This window comes from Capricornis sumatraensis, chromosome 6 (assembly GCF_032405125.1).
Source record: "Capricornis sumatraensis isolate serow.1 chromosome 6, serow.2, whole genome shotgun sequence".
NCBI lineage: Eukaryota > Metazoa > Chordata > Mammalia > Artiodactyla > Bovidae > Capricornis > Capricornis sumatraensis.
Window position 1 is genome coordinate 94,416,238 of NC_091074.1, and position 22,756 is coordinate 94,438,993.

Genomic DNA, 22,756 nt, shown 5'->3' on the forward strand with positions numbered 1-22,756 from the left:
AATTATGAGGAAGCAGACATACCCAAATTGAGGGAACGTTCTACAAAATAACTGGTCTGTACTCTTCAAAAGCCAAAGGCATCGATATCAAGGAAGGACTGAGGAACTTGTTCTAAAGTGAAATAAATGAGAAGACAACTGAAAGTGTGTGATTCTAAACATTGTGTAGTATGATTTTACTGTAAGGAACATTGAGATAAATCAGTGGAACTTGTGTGAGGTCTGAGGAATAGTAGGCAACTAATAATATATCAATTATAATTTTCTGATTTGGGGGAATTTTAGAGAATTTTTTGTGGGAAATATACACTAACTTATTTAGAGTAATGGAGCAGCATATCTGCAGCTTATTCTCAAATGATTCAAGAAAAAAAATTCTTTGTATTATACTTAAAACTTTTCTATAAGTTTGAGATTGCATCAAAAAGTAAAATCCTTTCCAAATATTTTTAAACTTAAAACTAAATTTTTCAACTCTGTTGAATGTGTGCTAAGCAGTAAAAATAAGACAACTATAAAAAGGACCATCAGAGACCTTCAGTTCAGTTCAGTTCAGTTCATTCGCTCAGTCGTGTCCAACTCTTTGCGACCCCATGAATCGCAGCACACCAGGCCTCCCTGTCCATCACCATCTCCCGGAGTTCACTCAGCCTCATGTCCATCGAGTCCGTGATACCATCCAGCCATCTCATCCTCTGTTGTCCCCTTCTCCTCCTGCCCCAAATCCCTCCCAGCATCAGATTCTTTTCCAATGAGTCAACTCTTCGCATGAGGTGGCCAAAGTACTGGAGCTTCAGCTTTAGCATCATTCCTTCCAAAGAAATCCCAGGGTTGATCTCCTTCAGAATGGACTGGTTGGATCTCTTTGCAGTCCAAGGGACTCTCAAGAGTCTTCTCCAACACCACAGTTCAAAAGCATCAATTCTTCGGCCCTCAGCTTTCTTCACAGTCCAACTCTCACATCCATACATGACCACAGGAAAAACCATAGCCTTGACTAGACGGACCTTAGTCAGCAAAGTAATGTCTCTGCTTTTGAATATACTATCTAGGTTGGTCATAACTTTTCTTCCAAGGAGTAAGCGTCTTTTAATTTCATGGCTGCAGTCACCATCTGCAGTGATTTTGGAGCCAAAAAAAATTAAGTCTGACACTATTTCCACTGTTTCCCCATCTATTTCCCATGAAGTGATGGACCGGATGCCATGATCTTAGTTTTCTGAATGTTGAGCTTTAAGCCAACTTTTTCACTCTCCTCTTTCACTTTCATCAAGAGGCTTTTTAGTTCCTCTTCACTTTCTGCCATAAGGGTGGTGTCATCTGCGTATCTGAGGTTATTGAGATTTCTTCTGGCAATCTTGATTCCAGCTTGTGTTTCTTCCAGCCCAGCGTTTTTCATGATGTACTCTGCATATAAGTTAAATAAGCAGGGTGACAATATACGACCTTGACGTACTCCTTTTCCTATTTGGAACCAGTCTGTTGTTCCATGTTCAGTTCTAACTGTTGCTTCCTGGCCTGCATACAGATTTCTCAAGAGGCAGGTTAGGTGGTCTGGTATTCCCATCTCTTTCATAATTTTCCAGTTTCTTGTGATCCACACAGTCAAAGGCTTGGACATAGTCAATAAAGGAGAAATAGATGTTTTTCTGGAACTCTCTTGCCTTTTTGATGATCCAGCAGAAGTTGACAATTTGATCTCTGGTTCCTCTGCCTTTTCTAAAACCAGCTTGAACATCAGGGAGTTCACGTATTGCTGAAGCCTGGCTTGGAGAATTTTGAGCATTACTTTACTAGTGTGTGAGATGAGTGCAATTGTGCAGTAGTTTGAGCATTCTTTTGCATTGCCTTTCTTTGGAATTGGAATGAAAACTGACCTTTTCCAGTCCTGTGGCCATGAAACAGATCACAAATGAAAATAGCAAATGAAGTCAGATTTTCTTTTTAGAAGTTTATCTGTAAAGGGAAGCCAGGGGCTGGGGGACTCTCTGAAGAAAATGAATTATAGTGAAGGATCTGGAAGCAATGACTATTAATGTTTGTAAAAATTAAGATTTGCAATGGGGGAGTCTTGGAGAGGTTCTGTCTTCAAATATTTGAAAACCTTGCAAGTCAGAGAGATGCTTTATTTTTCATTTTTAAGTTCACTGATAGCTCAGTTGGTAAAGAATCTGCCTGCAATGCAGGAAACACTGGTTCGATTCCTGGTTCAGGAAGATCCCCTGGAGAAGGAATAGGCTACCCACTCCAGTATCCTGGCCTGGAGAATTCCATGGACTGTACAGTCTGTGGGGTTGCAAAGAGTCGGACACGACTGAGCGACTTTCGCTTTCAAAGGGAGATACCAGGACCAGTGTTTACAGAGAAATGGATTTTGACTCAACAGTAGAAAACATCTTGAGCTGTCAAACAGTTGAATAGTTAATTGCCTTGTGAGAAATGAGTCTTCTGTCACAAAAAGTGGAAAAAAAGAAGCTAAAAAGTCAGCGTTGTTGTCTAGCTCCTGGAAATGACTGCTTTATTGACTTAGGACTGAGACTACATAGACATGTGACTAAATGGACATGAGACTCTATGGACATGTGTATGAGCAAGCTCCAGGAGATGATGAAGGACAGGGAAGCTTGGCGTGCTGCAGTCTGTGGGGTTGCAAAGGGTCGGACATGACTGAGCGGCTGAACAAGAACAACAACAGCCTATCTCTGTGGTTGTCAGAAAAAAAGTTTTTTTAGCTTTTAGATGTCTATTGAAAATATGGCCCTTCATAAAATTACTCTTGCTTTAAAACACTTCCATTTTATATAAAACATGAAAAATACTAGAAATTAAGTAGTCTTGTTGCTCCTTTTAAGAAAAAGGCTTCATTTTTTCCAATTGCTAATTTAAATAAATATTAAAATGTTAGTCTGAACAATTCATCATTAGCAATCTATATGATTCATCCCAATTTAAAAATTTTAATTGATTTTTAGGATGTAATACAAAGTCTTACAGAGGTGTGAAACAAAAAGTATGAGTATTAGTAACTAAATTGATCCACAAAATGAATAAAATAACTGTTTTTTAAAATAATACAAAAAAGAAAGACCAATTTGTACTAATTTGGTACAAGTTCTAACATGTTTTATTCCATGAATTAGAAGATAATCCCTTTAAAGTCATGGCATGATTGCTTTTTGGCAACATTCTATGAGTGAAAACATGGTTATGTGGAGATATGGATTTCTGAGGTCACGGAGGTTGGCAAAATAGCTTATCAGAGACAGCATCTCTTGATCTTTATTTTAATGCTGTGTTCCTCTCTGACCTCAGGAAAAACCTGTGATTTGCTATAAAATGTTACTCCTTTCCACTTGTATAAAGTTAGTTGTTCAAACATGTAAAGTCAAGTAAATAAAAATATGAGCCTTGCACACCAGTCATATCATCTCTGGTTTAATGAAGGAAAAAAATAGAAGTAAAAAATTTTAATCCTGAAAATATATAATACCTTATTTTTAAACAATATAATTGATAATAGCCTAAATAGTCAACAGCTAAAGAATGACTAGGTAAATTATAATGCATCAAAATCTTGTGCATCCACTAAATGAAAATAAGACTAAAGCAAAATGGGAAGGTGTTGGCTGTGCTGCTTAGTAAAAGCAGGGGAAATTATTTGCAATTATGACTACAAATATATAGAAAATCTATGTGCCTGTGGACAAATATTGAAAGGAAGATGAGTTTAGGGGTGGAATGAAAGGTACTCTTCCCTATTGTAACATCATTTGGCATAAATAAAAACTGATTTTTAAAGGTGAATTTGGCTATGAATTGGGCATTTTTAAAGGAGTAGTTTGGAGCATGCAATAGTGAGGTTGACAGTTCTGACATGTCTTGGGGAATGGAGGCCTCTGCTCTGTCTGTCATGCCCACAGGTGGGTAGCACTCCAGTTCAGCACCAGACAGTGCCAGTGTATCCCAGCACCCCTGGGTGCCCCAGTTGAGTGAGCAAGGCAAGAATATGCTGAGAGGGAGGGCTGCAGTCACCTTTTGGATTCCTGTTTGCCTTCACTCCACTTTACTGAAAGCCCAAACTCAGTGTCCCTGTCTGGTAACTCAGCCCACTAAGTGGTTGCATATTTATTTGAGGCCAGCCCAGTTCTTAAGATTTCACAGCAGAAATTATTCCTGAGATGATACAAAAATCTTCCCTTCCTTAGCTTGGTCCAGACAAGTCCTATCCTCATCAAATTCATTCTCATTTTCAGAACTGTTGAGAGCAGAGTCACTTGAACTCTCATGTCCTTAGAGCTGCACAGATCAAGCATTTCCTGCTCACTGGTTGAGGCCTCCTAGTTGCTGCCTCACATGCATTTTCATCTCAGATGGAGATTGCCTGCTGGGTTTTCTATGGCACCTTCTCGTTATGGACTCCATATTTACTGACTTGAGTGTCTTGTTGCTGCTCACTTAGACTTGAAGTCTTGGCATGCAGTGCAGTGTCCGCCCCTGTACTATCTTGCTCCCACACTTACTGTCACTGTCCCAGCAGGCCCTCAGTCCTTGACTTCAGTCCCTGTCTTTGCAGGGAGTATTAACCCTGAGAAACTTGAGTCAGACTCCTGTTCCCCAGTAGCAGACTCAGACTCCTTATTTTGAGCATTTAGGGCCTCTTGACATCAGGTGCCAACATGCTTTCCTCACCACATCCTCTGTCCTTTCCTTTCCTTTAAAACTGTGGAAGCTGTGCCTTCTGAATAGACTACATTAGAAGAAATTCTTTTTCATTGCTGTTTACAAAATGACAGGGGCAGGGTGCTACACTCGAATTTAGACACCAAATTGAGCTGCTGTATCTTATTTGACAAAACATATCCATTTGGAGAAATGGGGGTGTGTTTTAAAAGGAGCAGGTTTTAAAGCATTATTAATTATTAAAATAGAACAGAACAAAGCAAAGAGCCCTATCTGTGACAATAGTTTGTTTCCATCTGCACATGGCCAGAATACCATTTAGAGAAACAGAAAGAGAAAAAGACACGGGGAGGGGGGGGGTGAGGGTGTTACAGTTTGACATTAACAAGAGAGGAGGCGGACAATGGGTGGTTGTTACAGTTTCTGTGTTCTTTATATCCTTTATCCTCAAGTTGCAACCTCCCCCTCATCCAGTTCCTTTAAAAAATGTGATACTTAGTGGATTTTCTTCCTGTGTCTCTGCCAAGACATTATTGAAGCTTCTCTTTCCCCTTAGTCAGCAACAAAAGACACAGAAGCATGTCTTTTGAGTTTTTGAGGGCTGTAGTTATGACTGCTATAACTATCCAATAACCAAGAATTGGATTTTCATATTCTGAAAATAGAAATATGAAAATAAATGTCTTTGGTTAGTATACCAGCCCTCAAGATGTCTTTATTTCTTCTCTCCAAGCATTTCTGAAGTTGTTCTATAAAATAATAGAGGGTTTGGGGCTTCCAAGGTGGCCCACTGATAGTCTACCTTTAGTGCAGGAGATGCGAGTTCAGTCCCTGGGTCGGGAAGATTCCCTGGAGAAGGAAATGGCAATGCACTCCAGTATTCTTGCCTGGGAAATCCCATGGACAGAGGAGCCTGGCAGGCTATAGTCCATGAGACTGTGAAAGAGTCAGATATGATTTAGCAACTAAACAAAAAATAGAGGGATTTTTGGCTTTGAAAAATGATGTTTTAATAATGTTAGAGGTATCTAATATGTCCCACTTTATTACAACTAACTTTTTATCTGCCCTGTTCCAGAGAGGAGTAGAAAGAGAATATTTTTCAAAATGTTCAGAGAATAGATACGAAAGGAAGAACAAAATTTAGGTATTTTAATAATGTGTGTGTTTGCATCATAAAGACATTTTTCTAAATTCATTACAATATTTTAGATATAGTTCTCTAAGCAGTCAGATCTTTTTGATGGTATTTGAGAAACAGTAGATGGATGAAACTGGAGCCGATTATACAGAGTGAAGTAAGCCAGAAAGAAAAACACCAATACAGTATACTAACACATATATATGGAATTTAGAAAGATGGCAATGATGACCCTGTATGCAAGACAGGAAAAAAGACACAGCTGTGTATAACGGACTTTTGGACTCAGAGAGAGAGGGAGAGGGCGGGATGATTTGGGCGAATGGCATTCTATCATGTATACTATCATGTAAGAATTGAATCGCCAGTCTATGTCTGACGCAGGATACAGCATGCTTGGGGCTGGTGCATGGGGATCACCCACAGAGATGTTATGGGGAGGGAGGTGGGAGGGGGTTTCATGTTTGGGAACACATGTAAGAATTAAAAAAAAAAAAAAAAAGATTGAATATTTTCAAGATCTTTAATATATATTGCTGAATTGCCTGACAAAAAAAAAAAAAAAAGAAAAATTATTAACTATCTTCATTGTGTCAACTTAAACTAAATATTAAATTGATCATTTCAAAATATGTGTAAATCAGACCATCATGCTGTATGCCTTACACTTATATAGTGATGTATGCCAATTATTTTTCAATAAAATTGGAAATCTTAAATTGAAATAGCATGCTATATAGGAACATATTCAATAGTGAAAAATAAAAGACCATTTTTTTAAAAAAAAAAAAAGAGAAACAGTAGAAAAGTCACATTTTAGGTATAATCTATTTAAAATACATGTTATTCTTCCCTGTATTCGAACAATCTGTTCAAAACACAGTCCATTCATAAGGGATTTTGCTGGTACAGATCTGAGTGGGAATCAGTACTTTCTTTGTTTGTCACTATGGAAACAAGTCAGCCTATCCTGAACAGCAGTTAGATCACGCAGAGTGATGCTCACATCTCAGTGTAACTTCATCATGGAGCAGGCTGGTGCTGACATCTCGCCTCCAGCTCTTCCCTCCTGGAAGCCCAGCACCATGCAGGATCCACCCCGGAGGCTCTCTGCTGTGCCATTCCTCAGCTCCTTTTTCGAGGGTCGTCGCCACTCTGCCTCCGACCCTATCCTGCGGCTGCAGCAGGGGCGGCGCAGCTCTGCTGCCAAGGTGCTGTCCTCGTCCTCTCTCCAGGTGATGGTGGCCATGTCCTCTGTCAGCTGTGCTGAGAGAAACCCAACTTGCCCCGAGAGAAAAAGTAAAGCTCCTTTTCTTCTTAAAGATTGACACACTTTTAAGTTTAAATACAATGATTGTGAAGAAGCTATGCTGTGTTTATACCTTTTAAAATTTTGAGAATTCTGTGTTCTACTTTTTATTGTCTGTTATGCTAAGAGATTCAGTAGACATGTAATAGATAAAAATGATTGAACGTTTTATGTTTTTTTCATTAAAAATGTAGTTCTTGTGTAAAACTAATTTCTTTGTAGAAGATCTCCTGTACCAGTTTCTTCCTTTTCATTACCAGTACCCCATATGGAGATTCTTGTGTGCAAAGGCCTTTTCCGAAGTAAAGGATAGTGCACTTATATGAAAGGGAAACAGTTTTATTCCTGACAAAATGAAGGGGATTTAGCACCAACTTGTCATATGCAATCCTGAGAGAAATTGGAAGCTCTTTCCCTTGTTACTATTCCATTTGGAGAGTAGGACTTTAAATCTTCCCTTCTTCGTCTGTTCTAGGAAATTCAGGACGTCCAACGCCAAAATATACAAAAGTTGGAGAGCGTTTGCGCCATGTCATTCCTGGACATGTGGCCTGTTCTGTGGCATGTGGTGGCAAAGCTTGCAAGTATGAAAATGCAGCTCGCTGGAGTGAACAGGAACAAGCTGTTAAAGGGGTCTACTCGTCCTGGTAAGTGATTCTGTCAGTCTTTGATAGCTCCCACCTACTGCTAAGTAGGAAAAGGAAATGGAGGTGTAGGTGATGGCCAGAGGCAGTAGCCTGTAGAAGAAGGAATGTGGGATTTTGAAGTCAGAGGGCCTCACCTTCCATCCCTGGCTTCCCCTCTTGACAGTCTGGCCTACTCACAGGCACTCTGAACCACAGTTTCCTCATCAGTAAAATGGAAATAATGAAACCAACCCTACAGGATTATTTTTTTTTAATAAAGTAGAATGTTGTAGGTAAAGTATCTTAAAGAATTGGTAACTAGATAGATTTTAAATTTCAGAGACTGCTAGAAACAGTTAAAATATTCAGCTATAAATTTGAGAAATTATGAGGTATATAGGTAGTTTTTCACTTTCATGTAGGTGAACTTTAGCCTCATTTTTATTTTGTTCCTGTACTCTGTATAAAAGGATACATTTTCATACAAATACATACACTTCCAGTCTGCCTCAGTAGAGGGTGGTATAAGTTGTCAGTTCAGTAGATGATGTAAAATGCTTTCATTGTTTATGGTACGTAAGTGTAATTCATTCATTATTGAATCATGCTGTTTTTATTATTATTAGCAAATTGTCAAGTATACCTTTTTTGATATAGTGATATCTTTGAAAAATTCTGATATTTAAAACCATATTTGGAATGCACTAAGAAGAATTCACTATTTAAATAACTCTGCTGGTGAATCATTTTATAGAGTAAGAATCCATGTACAAATCAGATATTTGTCAGCCAGTTTACTAATCTCCAGCCCTGTACTTTTTCACATTGGATTTGTTGGGTACATGTGTAGTGTTATAGTCTGGGGTCCACTGTCATTACCTTCATCACTACCTTTCTTAAAGAGTGTCATGAAAAAGCAAACACTACTCCTGAGATGTGGCCAGACACATAAATTTATAATAATGCAGCTTAAGGTCACATTAACATTTCTGGTTTATTGTTGACTAAACTCTCTTGTTTTCACCTCTGCTGCTTTCACATTACATCTCTCCTAATCTTACACTAAGTGCTATTACATTTGGGGGATCCCAAACCTTCGTGGTTCCCTGTTTTTAGATATTGCCCCAGGCACGAGAGATGGTATCTTTCTGAATCCTGACCTGCTCATCTGATGTCTCTGTTACTCCTCTCAGGTTCTTGTAACCCACAGCTTGTGACAGTCTATCTTAGGTATCTTTCACCAGACCACTGGTGAGAAATTTGATCAGAACAGAGGGAAGTTAGAGCCCTAGTGAGAATGACAGCCATTTACTGGGCCTCTGTCCATTTGTACACTCAGTAAACATCCATTTGGTTACAGGCCAGTCACAGTGCTAGACATTTTCAAATTATTATGGTCATAATACCCTTTTAAGTAGGCATTGTTAGTGTCATCTTATTGATAAGGAATTGAAGTCCAGAGAGACTAAGTAATTTGCTGCACAGCTGGAAAATAGAAAAGCCAGCATTTGAAACCAGGCCTGACTGACTCCAAAGTGATATTTTTTTCCTAAATCACAATAACTCAGCATTTATTCATAACCACATGCCAGAATTTATGCTAAAAGACTTTATAGTCACATCATATTGAATTCTCACACCGACCCTATGAGGCAGGCGTTATTACCCTCACTCAACACATTAGATAACTGAGGTATAGATAACTAAAGTAACTAAAAATGCTTCCCAACTGGCCCTCCTCATTTAGTCAGTAACCTCTAGATAACTAATCCAGGATGTTACTTTTGCTACATGGAGCTGAGGTTTCTCCATCATTCTGTCATGGCCACTAGAATCTCATGAAAGTCCTTGAAGATACTTTGCTGGAGCTCATAAATACATTATGTTCTGGAATTGTTTCCGGGGATTTAAGAAGTGAGGGTTTCTTATAGCCCTAATCATAGTACAGAATTGAAGCCAGATTTGTATAAGGAGATTCTTATCTTACAGTATTGTTGAAATCAGAGAAAAAGTAAGGGCTTGAAATCTTACTTTCTCAGTTCTGTGCATTTCATCAGTCCCTTCTCCCATCTGTAGGGTCACTGATAATATCCTGGCCATGGCACGCCCATCCACTGAGGTCCTGGAGAAGTTCTGTATCATTGAGCAGTTCCGAAGGTAAATGTTGCATGTTTAGACACTGTAATAAGCCAGCTTATGTCTTCTTTTCCACTGCTTTTGACTTAAAATAGAAAAGTCCTTTCATTTTACCAACAGAAATGTGAGGAACTTATTTCAAGTAAGATAAAGTTTTAAGAGTAATGTTTATTAATACCAAAAATGGTTATTTTTTGTTAACACTACCTCCCCAATATGACTAATTTTCTTCTTTTTCCTTTAAGCCATGGGATAAAAAGTATTATTAACCTGCAGCGTCCTGGTGAGCATGCCAGCTGTGGGAACCCTCTGGAACAAGAAAGTGGCTTCACATATCTTCCTGAAGCTTTCATGGAGGCTGGCAGTAAGTCCTTCCAACCTCCTTTCCATACGTTACCAAGGACAGAACTCAGAGACTTTTGTCTGCTCAGTTCTTAGGTTAAAAAGGTAATGGAAACAAAGTTCATGCACAGTATAGTAGGGCTTCTGAAAAGTGAAGATGAGATAACTTTGTCTTTAAATATCTTATTTAGTATTGGTGTTGAAAGTACAGAATTTCTTTTTTCCTGTGAGAGAGATCTTGAGAGGAGATCTTATAGAAATAATACCTGCATAATTAACATAAACAGTATGTCAGACCTATCATCTCATTTAATCCTTAAAGCATTCGTGTAATGTAGTTGTTCTGAGACTTCCCTGATGGTCCAGTGGCTAAGACTGTGCTCCCAATGCAGGGGGCCTGGGTTCTATCCCTGGTCAGGGAAGTAGATCCCACATGCTGCAACCAAGACCCAGCACAGCCAAACAAATAAATGAACGTTTAACTATATATATATATATATATATATATATATATATATATATATATATATATATATATAGTTGTTGTTCTGCTTCACATATGAGGTCACACAGACTGAGGAAGTTCTGACTTGCCCAGGATTACACAACTTAAACATAGCAACAGGATTAGAACCCAGGACTTCTTTGTGCTTTTTCCTACCGCATAGCTCTACCCAGTGGGTAGGATGTGGGGATTCTGTATGTGACAAGTCCAGAAGCTATCAGTCACAGGAGCTTTAGCATAGAATCCCCTGAACATGTGTCATTCACACCAAGCTGGAAAGGATCAACCTGTGCCACTTCTACAACTTGAAGTTCATGTTAGCTTTTTATCCCACTAGTTAGAAAAATCTGTATGTACCACCTCATGTCATTTATCAGTCAGTTAGACATGTTTCAGTGCTTAAACAAGGTTGCATGCTTCCCCTCCATGGTAGAGTAATTTTGGCATAGGTCATCAACTTTAATTTATAATCCTGCTTTTCATTAATTATTTCTGAGTTTCAGCAGGAAATGTGTTAAATTACACAGAATATGCTTTTTAAGAAATGCTAACAGTAAATTTACTGGAAATGGGAAAAGCCTGTTATTTTAGGTCTACACATCCAGTGAGATCTGCGTGTTTTACAGCTGTGTACTTTTCATGACTTCACTCAGTTTTTTCGAATGTCTTTGCAAGTATTTCTCCTATATGTTGATTTCTTCTTGTTCTTTCTCATTGTCCAGTTTATTTCTACAACTTTGGATGGAAGGATTATGGTGTAGCGTCCCTTACCACCATCTTAGATATGGTGAAGGTGATGACATTTGCCTTACAAGAAGGAAAAGTAGCTATCCATTGTCATGCAGGGCTTGGTCGAACAGGTAAATTCTAGGGGGTGGTTTTATTGCCTTTCTGTGTATTTAAACATATAAGGAAAAACATTTCCTAGTTCTAAAGGATAGTTTTCAGATTCCTATCGAAGGTTTGGAGTCAAATGGAGCAAGTCAATAAAAGATACTTGAAATATCTTAAATAGATAGTTTCAGTGACCATATATCCATGAGAGTATTTTTTGAATGATTTAGAGTTAAAACTGCATCATATTGAAAAATAGGTGGGTTTCCATAGCTAGCTGAATGACCTTACTGATTTTCTTCTTTGAAGGAAAAAAGTCAATACTTTTGTTTTTAATACATAAGTCTTTTTAAAATTTTATCTTCATTAACCAAAATAATAATGGAAATAGCAAGCATTGTTTCATCCAGTAATCTTTTTAAGTTGTTAGCAACACTGTAAGTTTTGAAGGAGGTTAATTTGCTGTATCTAAAGTGACAGGACCATGATTTAAAGCCACTGCTATAAGGATTTTGTTTGTAGGGTCTTAACTGTGCCTAAATTCTGTATAAAAATCAATGATTTTACTTTAAAATGCAGCAGAATATCAGAGCAATGCCGAAACTAGGGCACAAAAAGGATGGAATCTTCATTGGTCATCTAATCCAGCCAGACACCAGAGTTTGACTCTGTTTACAATGTACCCATGTACTTACCGCTGGCCTTCCCACTTACTGGGGAGGGGGATGGGGACGTAGTTCTGCTTCAGATTGTCAGCTCTCATGGTTGAGCCAAGATCTCACTGTTCTAGGGATTCCATGTGATAGTTCTGCAGATATATCATACTTGCCCTAAAGAACTGCCTTATCCTAGTGAGAAAGATATGTTGGACCTTACGTCATACTAGGAAACCAGGCATTTTTCAGAGGTTCTGATTTTCATGTGTAATGAGATTCAGAAACTTCATGAGTCACACAGATGTCTTTTGATTTGCCTTTTACTTGATGTTAATTAACTGTTGTATTTAAATTAATTTATCACCTTTTTACTATTCATTTCAGTTTAGTATTAATGATAGTACATAATTTTTACACTGTTAATGTGGTCTTCCTTACTATTAAGTACTTATAGAAAAGTATCTGTGGTCTGGAGGAAAATATGTATTAGTTTAGGCATTAGTTTATTCTTAAAGAAGAAACTTCAAGAGAGGAAATAGATTGTGAAAATGAATAGTCGCCAAAGATAAAAATACCCAAGTGGGAAAAATGCAGGTCTGGAATGTGCCACCAATTGATGTCAAAGCTGAAAGGGCTGGAAAGTTCCAAGCAGAACGTATGGAGTGATTGAATAGAAATTTTTAAGAACTGTTCAGAGTGGAAAGCAGTATTGGCTTTCTTCCATGTTGGAGTTGGGCATAATGAGGATAAATGAACCAGGTCATCAGTTCATTCAGTCATTGCCCTCCACACTCAGCCATCCTTCCTTACTCCACACCTGCTCAGGTTCACTGTGACAGTACTTGTGCTTGCCCTGTGGTACAGAGGTGGCCAAGGGTTCTAAGTCAAGGGGAGGGTTACCACAGAGACAAGTAAATAGGTGAACCCGTGTACCAAAAGTTTAAAAGTTATCATTGTTCTTAAAATGTCCCTATATATATATGGTTTCCTAATACATATTCAAATTTTAAAATCATCAAAGAGTATAACTAAAAATATAAATTTTTCTCATACCAATCTTCATTTCTTCATTGTTTAGGTGTTTTAATAGCATGTTACTTAGTTTTTGCAACAAGAATGACTGCTGACCAAGCAATTATATTTGTTCGGGCAAAGCGACCTAATTCCATACAAACTCGAGGACAGCTACTCTGTGTAAGGGAATTTACTCAGTTTCTGATTCCTCTTCGCAATATATTCTCTTGCTGTGACCCCAAGGCACATGCTGTCACCCTAGCACAGTATCTCATTCGTCAGCGGCATCTGCTTCATGGATATGAGGCACGACTTCTGAAACACATACCCAAAATTATCCACCTCATTTGCAAATTGCTGCTGGACTTAGCTGAGAACAGGCCAGTGGTGACAGAAGAAGTGGCCGACATACCTGGCCTCTCAGCTGAAATTGAAAAGACTGTTTCTGAGATGATCACAAGGCAGCTGGATAAGGAGTTACTGAGACATGACAGTGATGCATCAGACACTTTCACCCCCAATGCAGTGGTGATGGATTTTGAGAATCAGGATGTGGTTCTTTCCAGTGAGCAAGAGTTGGACCCTCTTTGGAAGAGGCGGAATGTCGAGTGTCTTCAGCCCCTGGCTCATCTGAAAAGGCAGCTCAGCTACAGTGACTCAGATTTAAAAAGGCCCGAGTCGCTTCTGGAGCAAGGGAGGACTCCATGGACAGTGCCTGCCCAAGCCTTGCTTTGCCATAATCCCAGGCAGCAGAAGCACATAAGCCGTTGTTACTACCCACAGTCTCCACAACTAGATTTAAATAAGGAAACACTGGTCCGCAATACATTTTCTTTCTGGAATCACACTAAATTTGGAGTCCCAGAGGGACTCAAAGATGATGGGTCATCAATTTTCCATAGGACGAGCATTCCAAAGGAAGTACAGAGAAGTAGAACCTTCTCTTCAGGAATTTCAGGTTCATACAACCCTGGGGAACCAGTCGCACCAAACTTTGCAAATATTCCTAAGGGACCAAACTGTTCTCAACAGAAAGTGTACCACTGTGGGTGTGAAAGTCACAGTGGTCGTGGCCCAAGCTCTGTTGCAGAGGATGGTGAGACTTGCCGCCGCCCTGTGGACTGTGGGTCCAGTCCCAAAGCACAGTTCTTGGGGAATGAAACTCAGAACAGCAAATACCTGTCTGAAGTTGCTGCACATATGGCTTTACAGTCTGAGTTGAGTGTTGAAGCAAGGAGAATACTGGCAGCCAAAGCCCTGGCAAATTTAAATGAGATTGCAGAAAAGGAGGAAGTGAAAAAGAAGGTAGAAATGTGGCAGGTATTTGTATTTCATTTAATTATTTATGAGTAGGAAATATTTTTGTCAGAGCAAAAGTAATACACTTTCCCAGGTTCATTTGTTTTCAGGAATTTGAAGACATTTTGGTATAATACATAACTTTTGAATGTCAAGTTACTCAACTGTAATACCAAATTGCTGTCATTGAAACAACAGACACAGGTCTCTTGTATAGGTTCATTTCAGTCTCTGTGAAAGAAAGCACTTAGTGCTCAACAGTCATCAGTGTGCTTGACTGAACATGGCAATGATAGTGATTGATGACAGTAGTTTCCTTCTTCCTGGCTGGGCCTGTGGGACTGATGGCCAGATGGATAGACAACTGTAGGAACTGACCTGAAGCATCTCTAACCTGAGCCCTAGCAGGGAACCACACTTGGAGAACCCCAAGCTGAGAGATAAAATGAAATAGAGACAATTCTTTCCCAAAGCTCATTAACCCAAGTATCAAGTAAGGACAGAAAGATGAGTGATGAGTGCTGACTGCTCAGCAATCCCTCCCCAGCCCACCAAACAAGGCAGGTGTTGGATTCCAGAAAGCAAATGGGAGTAGCCACAGAGCCCCTGTGTCCACTAGTTTTATCTGAGATTGAGTCCCTGAGTTCTATTTCTTGGCTTTTACTTAAATTAGAATGTGACATTTTAAACTTTAACATCGTTTTGTGTTGTACTTTTATGAGGGAGATGTCTAAAATCATGCTCTCTGCCTAGAATGAGCAGCTGATTAGAGAGAAGACAAGCCTTATAAACCTAGTTATGGTAAACTGCCCAAATGTAGGGCTGACCTGGGGAGGCCTGGCTCAGTGGTATTTTGGCTTGTTATCCCATAATGTACCATGAATTATTTGTAGCTGCTTTTCCATCTCCTACCACTAATCAAGCAAGGTGTGTACACTTTCCAGGAGGTCAGGCCTTCCAGATGGCAGAGGCAAGAAGAGGAGGCATGGAGCCTGCCTTCACCTACAACTGTTTGACAGGAGGAGAGCACTTCCACATATGATTTTTTCATCAGAATTGTAGTGTTTTGCTTAATCAATAGTTAAATGTATTGCTGTCTTCCAACATGAAATATTTTCTTTATTTCGTGCTCCAAGCTGAACAAACATTCCACTCAGTAGGCGGGTCTCCTCCGCCTAACTGAGCCACGGTAGCTAGCGGCAGGACCTCCGGTTTCAGGCTCGACAGCTCACCACCCCACCGTAGGTCTGCCCCACATGACCAAACAGTTTGAACACATAATATATATACAAAAGCATTTTCTAGATGTAGATACAACTCTATCCTTCGGATAGGTTTGCCTTTTTTCCTTTCTGGATTTTATTGTGGGTCTTTCAGTAATAAAGAAAATCAGTTGAATTCTGTGTATCCCTAAGGCCCTTTCACATTGTTTCATGTGATTTTCACAGTAATCCTGTGAGACAGATGATACTATTTACAAATTCTTTGTTAACCTTTCAGTACTTACGAACTAAGTATCACAGGTGAGAAAACTCACAGAGGTCAAGTGATGTGCTTGAGGTCACGTGGTCTGAATGTAGCAGAGCCAGGGTACAGTTCATGTGTTTAATACTTTTCATCATCCCTGATGTTTTTCCTAGCCCCATTGGAAATTTTCAGAAAACAGCAATGATGTAATGGTCATTTTACTAAGAGGGTCTATGAGTCATGTCGTTTCTGCATAACATAAAATTGAATAAAAGCTACTCTGCTATGTACGTGATCTGTGAGATATGAAGGACTATGCATAACTAAAAGTTTGGGCTTATTTAGGAGAAAATAAAGAGAAACCAGTGCTGGAGGACCCTGATAGCATGAGAAAAACATCACAGACTGGGGTAGAGCAGATCTGGGTTGGGAATGTGCTCTCTTAGTTTGGGCTCCTGGGCAAGTCACTTCCTTCATGAGCCTCCCAGTACATTCATCAGTAAAGGGGACTTCTATGCTGGGTTGCTGTAAGAAGCAGAGAAAAGGCTTGTGTCATCATTCCTGTCATACTACAAGTTTTCTATGAGTATTAGCTTGGGTGAATGAATGAATGGTGGTAATTATTCTGCTTATTACTATTGCAAACATGTATTTTATTTATTAAAACATAAATCTGAACCCTCTCAGAATCAAAATAGTTACCTTACTTTCCCCCCTACTCTCTGTGAGGTAAAGTTTTAAAATCTCCTTAAATTATCTCCAGGCATTTGGAGTATTGGCAAAACTTCTAGTTGTTTTACCCTATCAAATTCAGAATGCAGGACTTGTTAAATTTTACATGGGATTCTAAAAAGGAATTTGAAAAAAATAGGTTATATATATCATATTTATTAACTTTTTGGCACTTTTATACTTTTTCATTTACCATTCAACTTCCTTGCAGTAAATATTTGTTTTGTTCTAAGGAGCCTGAAAAGAAAGTTTCCTTCTTGAATTGTTTCTGTGGTTTCTGAATGAAATAGAGAACTCGGGTTAACTAATCCTTCTTAGTATCAGAAGCATTAACAGCCCTCTCAGTTTATTCAGCCCACCAGTGGGGTGGGGATGAATTTCACAAAGGGAAACTGAGGCTTAGAGAAATCAAATGTCTTAGCCCAGGGTAAAAGTGGGACCACTGGGAGGGGTTCCAGTCCCCACCTCAGAGCCTGAGACTTTACTCTCCTGGAGAGGCTAGGGCTCATCAGATGTCACAGCATGCCTCCCTGCCCTCCTCTCCCTCACTTTGTCTCTCTCTCTCTGTACCTTTCCCTCCTCTCTTGTCCTGTCCGCTCTCCTTTCTCTTTCTTTTTCTTTCTCCTTCCCTTTTTAGAAAGAACTAAATTCCCGAGATGGAGCTTGGGAAAGAATATGTGGCGAGAAGGATCCTTTCATCCTGTGCAGTTTGATGTGGTCTTGGGTGGAGCAGCTAAAGGAGCCTGTGATAACCAAAGAGGACATGGACATGTTGGTTGACAGATGTGCAGATGCCTCGGAAGCACTGTTCTTATTAGAAAAGGTAAAATAGCTGTTGAACAGTTGATGAAGTTAACTGAGGCTCTCAGTACAAGTTTTACACACTAAAAATAACCATTTTAAGAAAAAAAGAGGACTCACACAGAATTCTATATTGAGGTCTAATTTAAAATTTTCCAAGGCAAGGGAAGAAATGCATCCCCAATATAAACATTCAGAAGATACAAAAATAAAATGGGAAAATACCCATAACCCCAGGTTCAGTTCAGTTCAGTTGCTCAGTCGTGTCTGACTGTTTGTGACTCCATGAACTGCAGCACGCCAGGCCTCCCTGTCCATCACCAACTCCCGGAGTTCACCCAAACTCATGTCCATTGAGTCGATGATGCCATCTAACCATCTCATCCTCTGTCATTCTCTTCTCCTGCCTGCAATCTTTCCCAACATCAAATGAGTCAGGAGAGCTACTTTAAACATTTTCATTGAAACATTTTCAAGTTTTTTCTTTCAGTCTTATCAACACATATGTTAACTTGGTAAAAATTATTTCACATAAAATTTTATACTTCGTTTTTGCTCAAAATTATAACATAGATGTTTTTCCATGTATTTTTCATAAATGTAACCTTAAATGGGTAGATAATACTCTAATATGAGATATGCTATAACTAATTACTTTCTCATTTTCAGGTATTTGTTTCTACTTATTTACTGTGAGCATATAATGTGACTAACTGAAGTGGGTTGGAATATACATTCATTTGTATTTCTTTAAAAAGGGTGTGTATCACATATCCATTTATGTGTATAATTTTGTATATATAAAATATAGAAGGAAAAATAAGGAACTGATAATGATGGTTGCCTTTAGAGAATAGTAATAGGAGACAGTGGATCTGGAAAGCAAGAGAGACTTTTCATTGTAGATTCTTTTATACAATTTAGTATTTTTAACCATGTAGAGATAGTAAATTTTCATCTATAAATAGGATTTGTTTTGTTTCAGGAAACAGTGTTACCTCATAATCAGCCTTGAGTAATCTGCTATGCTGTGGTATAAACATTTCATTGCTTCCAAATCTTCTACTACTAACTACTGCTTAATATAGGCACACAGAGATACACACAGGCATTTGTGCACAGTTGTGTGATGCCCATGAGCATTTGAATGACAGAGATTAATCCGGAGCAGGGATAAGGAAGGCAGTTAACTTTCACTGATTGGGTGGCAGTGGGCCAGGCCCTTGCTAGGTCATAATTTCTGTTTTCACCTTTGTTCATCTCCATTGCTCAGAGAGGTAGAGGCCCCACTTTTCAGAAGAGGGAGTGTGAAGCAGTTTGCCCACAGCATGCAGCATGTGTCAGAGCAGGATACGAACCCTGGCACCGAAGTCCTGTACTTTTCTGTCTCATTGTGCTATTTCCACATTATTCACTCTAGTTCTCACATGTAGGGTGTTTACATTATTTACAGTTTTGATACAGATCACTGTAATGATAATTTGTGATTACATGTTTTCCTGCATTTCAGATTATGTCGTTGGAGTAGATTTTCAGAAGTAAAATTAGTGACTCAGTGGACAGGGTGTGTTGGATGCAGATTGCTCCAGTGATAGGGCTTCTCCTTTGCTTCTCCAAAGGAAGCAGCCCTTAGGAGTTAAGCTGGGGACTCATTCTTCAGGGACCTTTCCCCTTATGCTTTAGCATGTTCCTGGAGGGCTGTGGTGCTCTTTCTTCTGTCCTTCCCCGTTCAGTATTGTCTGCAACTGGCAGGACATGAAGGCGCTGAGTGCTGAGTACTCAGCTGTCTAGTACACATACTTCTGTGAGGTGCCAGTATCTGCTAGGTGTATTGAGTGACTGTCTAGAAACAGCAAGAATGAATCATCTTCAGTACACTGTATGGAAGGCATTCGATTAAAAATTGCACTTATCTTCAGATTCAACTGTATTTTGTGTAATAAATAACCAGCTTTGATATTATCTCCTGAAAGCTGTTCAGATTAACATATAACAGTAAACACTGGTAGAGCCCTTGGTAGATAGTTTAGTATTTGAGGTAGTAAATACTTGATTGCAAACCAGTTCTTGGCTCAGCAGTTGTTTTGAGTTTATTTCTTGAGGCATTTTCCAGACAACTTGTTTGACTTTGATTTCTGCAAAACAGGGCCAGCAACAAACTATTCTTTGCGTGTTGCATTGCATAGTGAGCCTGCAGACGATTCCTGCAGATGTGGAGGAAGCTGTTCTCGCCCGTGCCATTAAAGCTTTCACTAAGGTGGGTTGCACTCCTCCTTCCCAATTCATACCACAGTCAGCATAATCTTAGTAAATCAGAATCCAGAGGTCATCAGCCTTCTCTAAAATAAAACTTTTGGCCATGTTTCTCTTTAGTGGAAATATGTTTGACATTTCATGAAAGTTACAGACTTTTGGCTAAAAAATACCAGTTTTCTAACAATGATATGAGAAAAGGCTGAACGGTGGGTTTTTTGAAGGAAAACTTTGAAACAAAGAACTTTTATGTAGAGAGAAACAGTTGAGTGTTGAGGGAATATTTTAAAATCATGTGCCTAGTAGAATTCTAACCCTAGGAGAGAATCTTTTTTTCTTGAGCCAGTTCTACTTTGAGTCTGAACAAGAAACCGCGTATTGAGAATTTAACATCCAGCTTTGCCAGTTCAGAACAGTGTCTGGTTAGCAAATCCTAAGCAAAGTTTCCTTTCCATGCATATCCTTTTGTCCTGCAGTAGTCTTTCCTGACTGAAGAAAGATGCCAGATTTCATGGCAAGAGAAAAGGTTCCCCTCAGCTAATTTGTTTTGTGTCTCTTGTATGTGATACCAAAATATCATTAAACAAAGAACCCTGTTTTTTGATGACAGTGTCTTTGGCAAACATTTATATTAATAGCAATTGTTATTTGTACTCATACGCCATTCTCTTTCCCCATCCACTCTTTCCAAAGTGATGTCCTTCTTACAGATTTCTGTGTTCCGCATCAGGAGCTTTTTTCTTCATCTAGAGCTTTACAGCACTAACCACTTTGCATCCTCTCAGTCTCTTTGTGACTATTTCCAGAGTTAGCACATCAAAACCAAATTATGTGATCTTTTACAACTGTGTTTATGTTTTCATAGACCCAGAGATTACCTGCTCTGTGGGGAGGGTTGTGGTTTGGTGTGTAACAAAGTATGCAGTTCAGGCCATTACTGTTATTAAGTTTTGCAGATAGGATAGACAAAACAATGATTAAGATAAAGTTAAATTTCTGAATTTAATTAAAAATAAGTCCTTAATACTGATCTCCCTGAAAGCAGTAGGAATTCTTTACAACTTCTGTTGACCTTTCACAGCAATACTAATGAAAAGTTAAATATACTGGTTGTTCCAAATATGTCTATAAAAACATTAGAAGACTGTTCTTGGGTCTCTTTGCTTGTGTACAGTCTTAGGAATAGAGGCCCTGATAGCTTTTATTCCAGACTGGCTCGTGAAGGAAATCTGTGTAGCGTCTGCTTCCAGTGTAATAGATCAGATTTCCTTCAGGCCACAGCTCAGCAGCCTTGGCACAGCTCCCTCATCAGACACTGGGGAGTTCCTCAGTGTTGAGGCTGACTCCTCGCTTGTGTGGCCTCCACTTGTGCCCCTCTGCATCATCCCCAGGGGGCTTGGAAGGCAAGGGAACCCATGTGATTATGGAGTCTGCTGCCTTCAGCCATAAAGTTGGTTGCCCCAACTCTGTCATGTCTTCTGCCGGTGTCCACAAGTTGTGTGAGACCCTTCCCAGCCCCCCTGGAGGGAACGGCCTTCCTGTCTCCCTCCAGAAGGGAAGGGATCACTGGTCAAGGAGTCCTGATCTTTCCTAAGGAGTTGCACATTTGGCAGTGGGAGTAGGGTGGAGATGTGGTGATTGCTCTGGTGCTCTGTCCTAATGTCATTGCAACCCTGCCGTACAGTGAACTTGGATAAACAATCCAAATATGTGTACGAGGTGCCTTCCCACCAATGGGAAAGGAAATTAACTTTTACACAGAGGTTTTTACAAGTGTCATGCCCATGTTAGATCTTCCTATTTTGTACTCCCGGAAATCCTAAGGAGATGGATGTTGTGATCTCCATTTTACAGAAAGGTTAGATATGACCCGAGGCTACAATTGCTTACAGAGAGCTAGGCTTGCTATTCAGGTCACCTAGTGCAACAGTTAAGCTGGTGTGCATTGTTTTAATAAGGAGACTTTCCCCTTAGGCCAGCCATGGTTGGTCTCTGGATTCAAAACCCCCATCACACTCACTGTTGGCTTGCTTCATAAGTACAGTACCTATCCAGGCACTAGATTTAATTGTTTTAGTTTTCATTTCTAAGTTTAGTATTGACATAATTGGCAGTTCTAATACACTACTTGAATTTAAACTAATATGTGAACTGTATTGTGTGTCCTTTTTAATTATATGTAATTTTGTTTGTAAGTTTTTGTTTTTCTCCACCCCCTTTCTTTTCTCCCAGAATAAAGACTGGTTATAGTATCCTGAATTCTTGTTATATTATACTGAATATAAATTTTCTTTATCACTAGGTTAATTTTGATTCTGAAAATGGACCAATAGTCTACAACACCCTGAAGAAAATATTTAAGCACACACTGGAAGAAAAAAGAAAAATGACAAAAGATAGCCCTGGGCCTGGCATTTAGTGACGCTGACTTTCCCTTCATGACTGTTTCAGACTTGAAGATCTGAGTGGCATTTCTGCTCATAACTGAACAAATTGAAGTGTGGAACTGCTTCGTTTCATAGCACTGTATTTCAGATGCTCTCGGTTTGCGCCCAGAAATGCTTGTTCCAGTTTGGAGCAATTATTTATTTTAAAATATCCTTCAGTTATATTATGTTAAAAAATTGCCATAAAGTCAGTGCCACTTCTTTTATTTATGTATTTATTTAACTGAATTAATATTGTTGTATTAATATTTTAAGAATGTGGTATTTACATCCTTGTTCTTTTTTGACATTTTGGGAAAAGTTGTAACTCCTCTTTCCAAAACAATTATTTTATTGATGGAGCTCTTCTCTTTATTGATGGAATTATCTGTTTACCAAATAGATAATTTTAATAGTAAAACTTTAATGTGTATGCCCTGATACATGACCTTAAGGAAGTCACCAAGTGTCTTAAACTGTATGATATTTGTTATAAGAAGGCTGTTGTTACATTTTAAAGGATTTTTTTACATTT

General features: G+C 39.1%; 1 protein-coding gene across 3 annotated transcripts in view; it reads left to right on the plus strand.

The window, feature by feature from the left end:
- Positions 1–22,534, plus strand: part of PTPDC1 (protein tyrosine phosphatase domain containing 1) — a 47,969-nt gene extending 25,435 nt beyond the window's left edge. Inside the window, exons 1-9 of one of the 3 annotated variants that reach the window (XM_068974070.1) lie at positions 6,847–7,120; positions 7,606–7,777; positions 9,833–9,913; positions 10,138–10,256; positions 11,462–11,599; positions 13,308–14,563; positions 17,379–17,564; positions 19,689–19,799; positions 22,098–22,534. In XM_068974070.1, the coding sequence (XP_068830171.1) occupies positions 6,847–7,120; positions 7,606–7,777; positions 9,833–9,913; positions 10,138–10,256; positions 11,462–11,599; positions 13,308–14,563; positions 17,379–17,564; positions 19,689–19,799; positions 22,098–22,214 (2,454 nt within the window). In that variant the 3' untranslated portion in view covers positions 22,215–22,534. Of the gene's footprint in view, positions 1–6,846; positions 7,121–7,605; positions 7,778–9,832; positions 9,914–10,137; positions 10,257–11,461; positions 11,600–13,307; positions 14,564–17,378; positions 17,565–19,688; positions 19,800–22,097 lie in introns of those variants that run through there. The other 2 variants (XM_068974071.1, XM_068974072.1) reach the window with 2 other exon arrangements.
- The last annotated feature ends 222 nt before the right edge of the window (positions 22,535–22,756 follow it).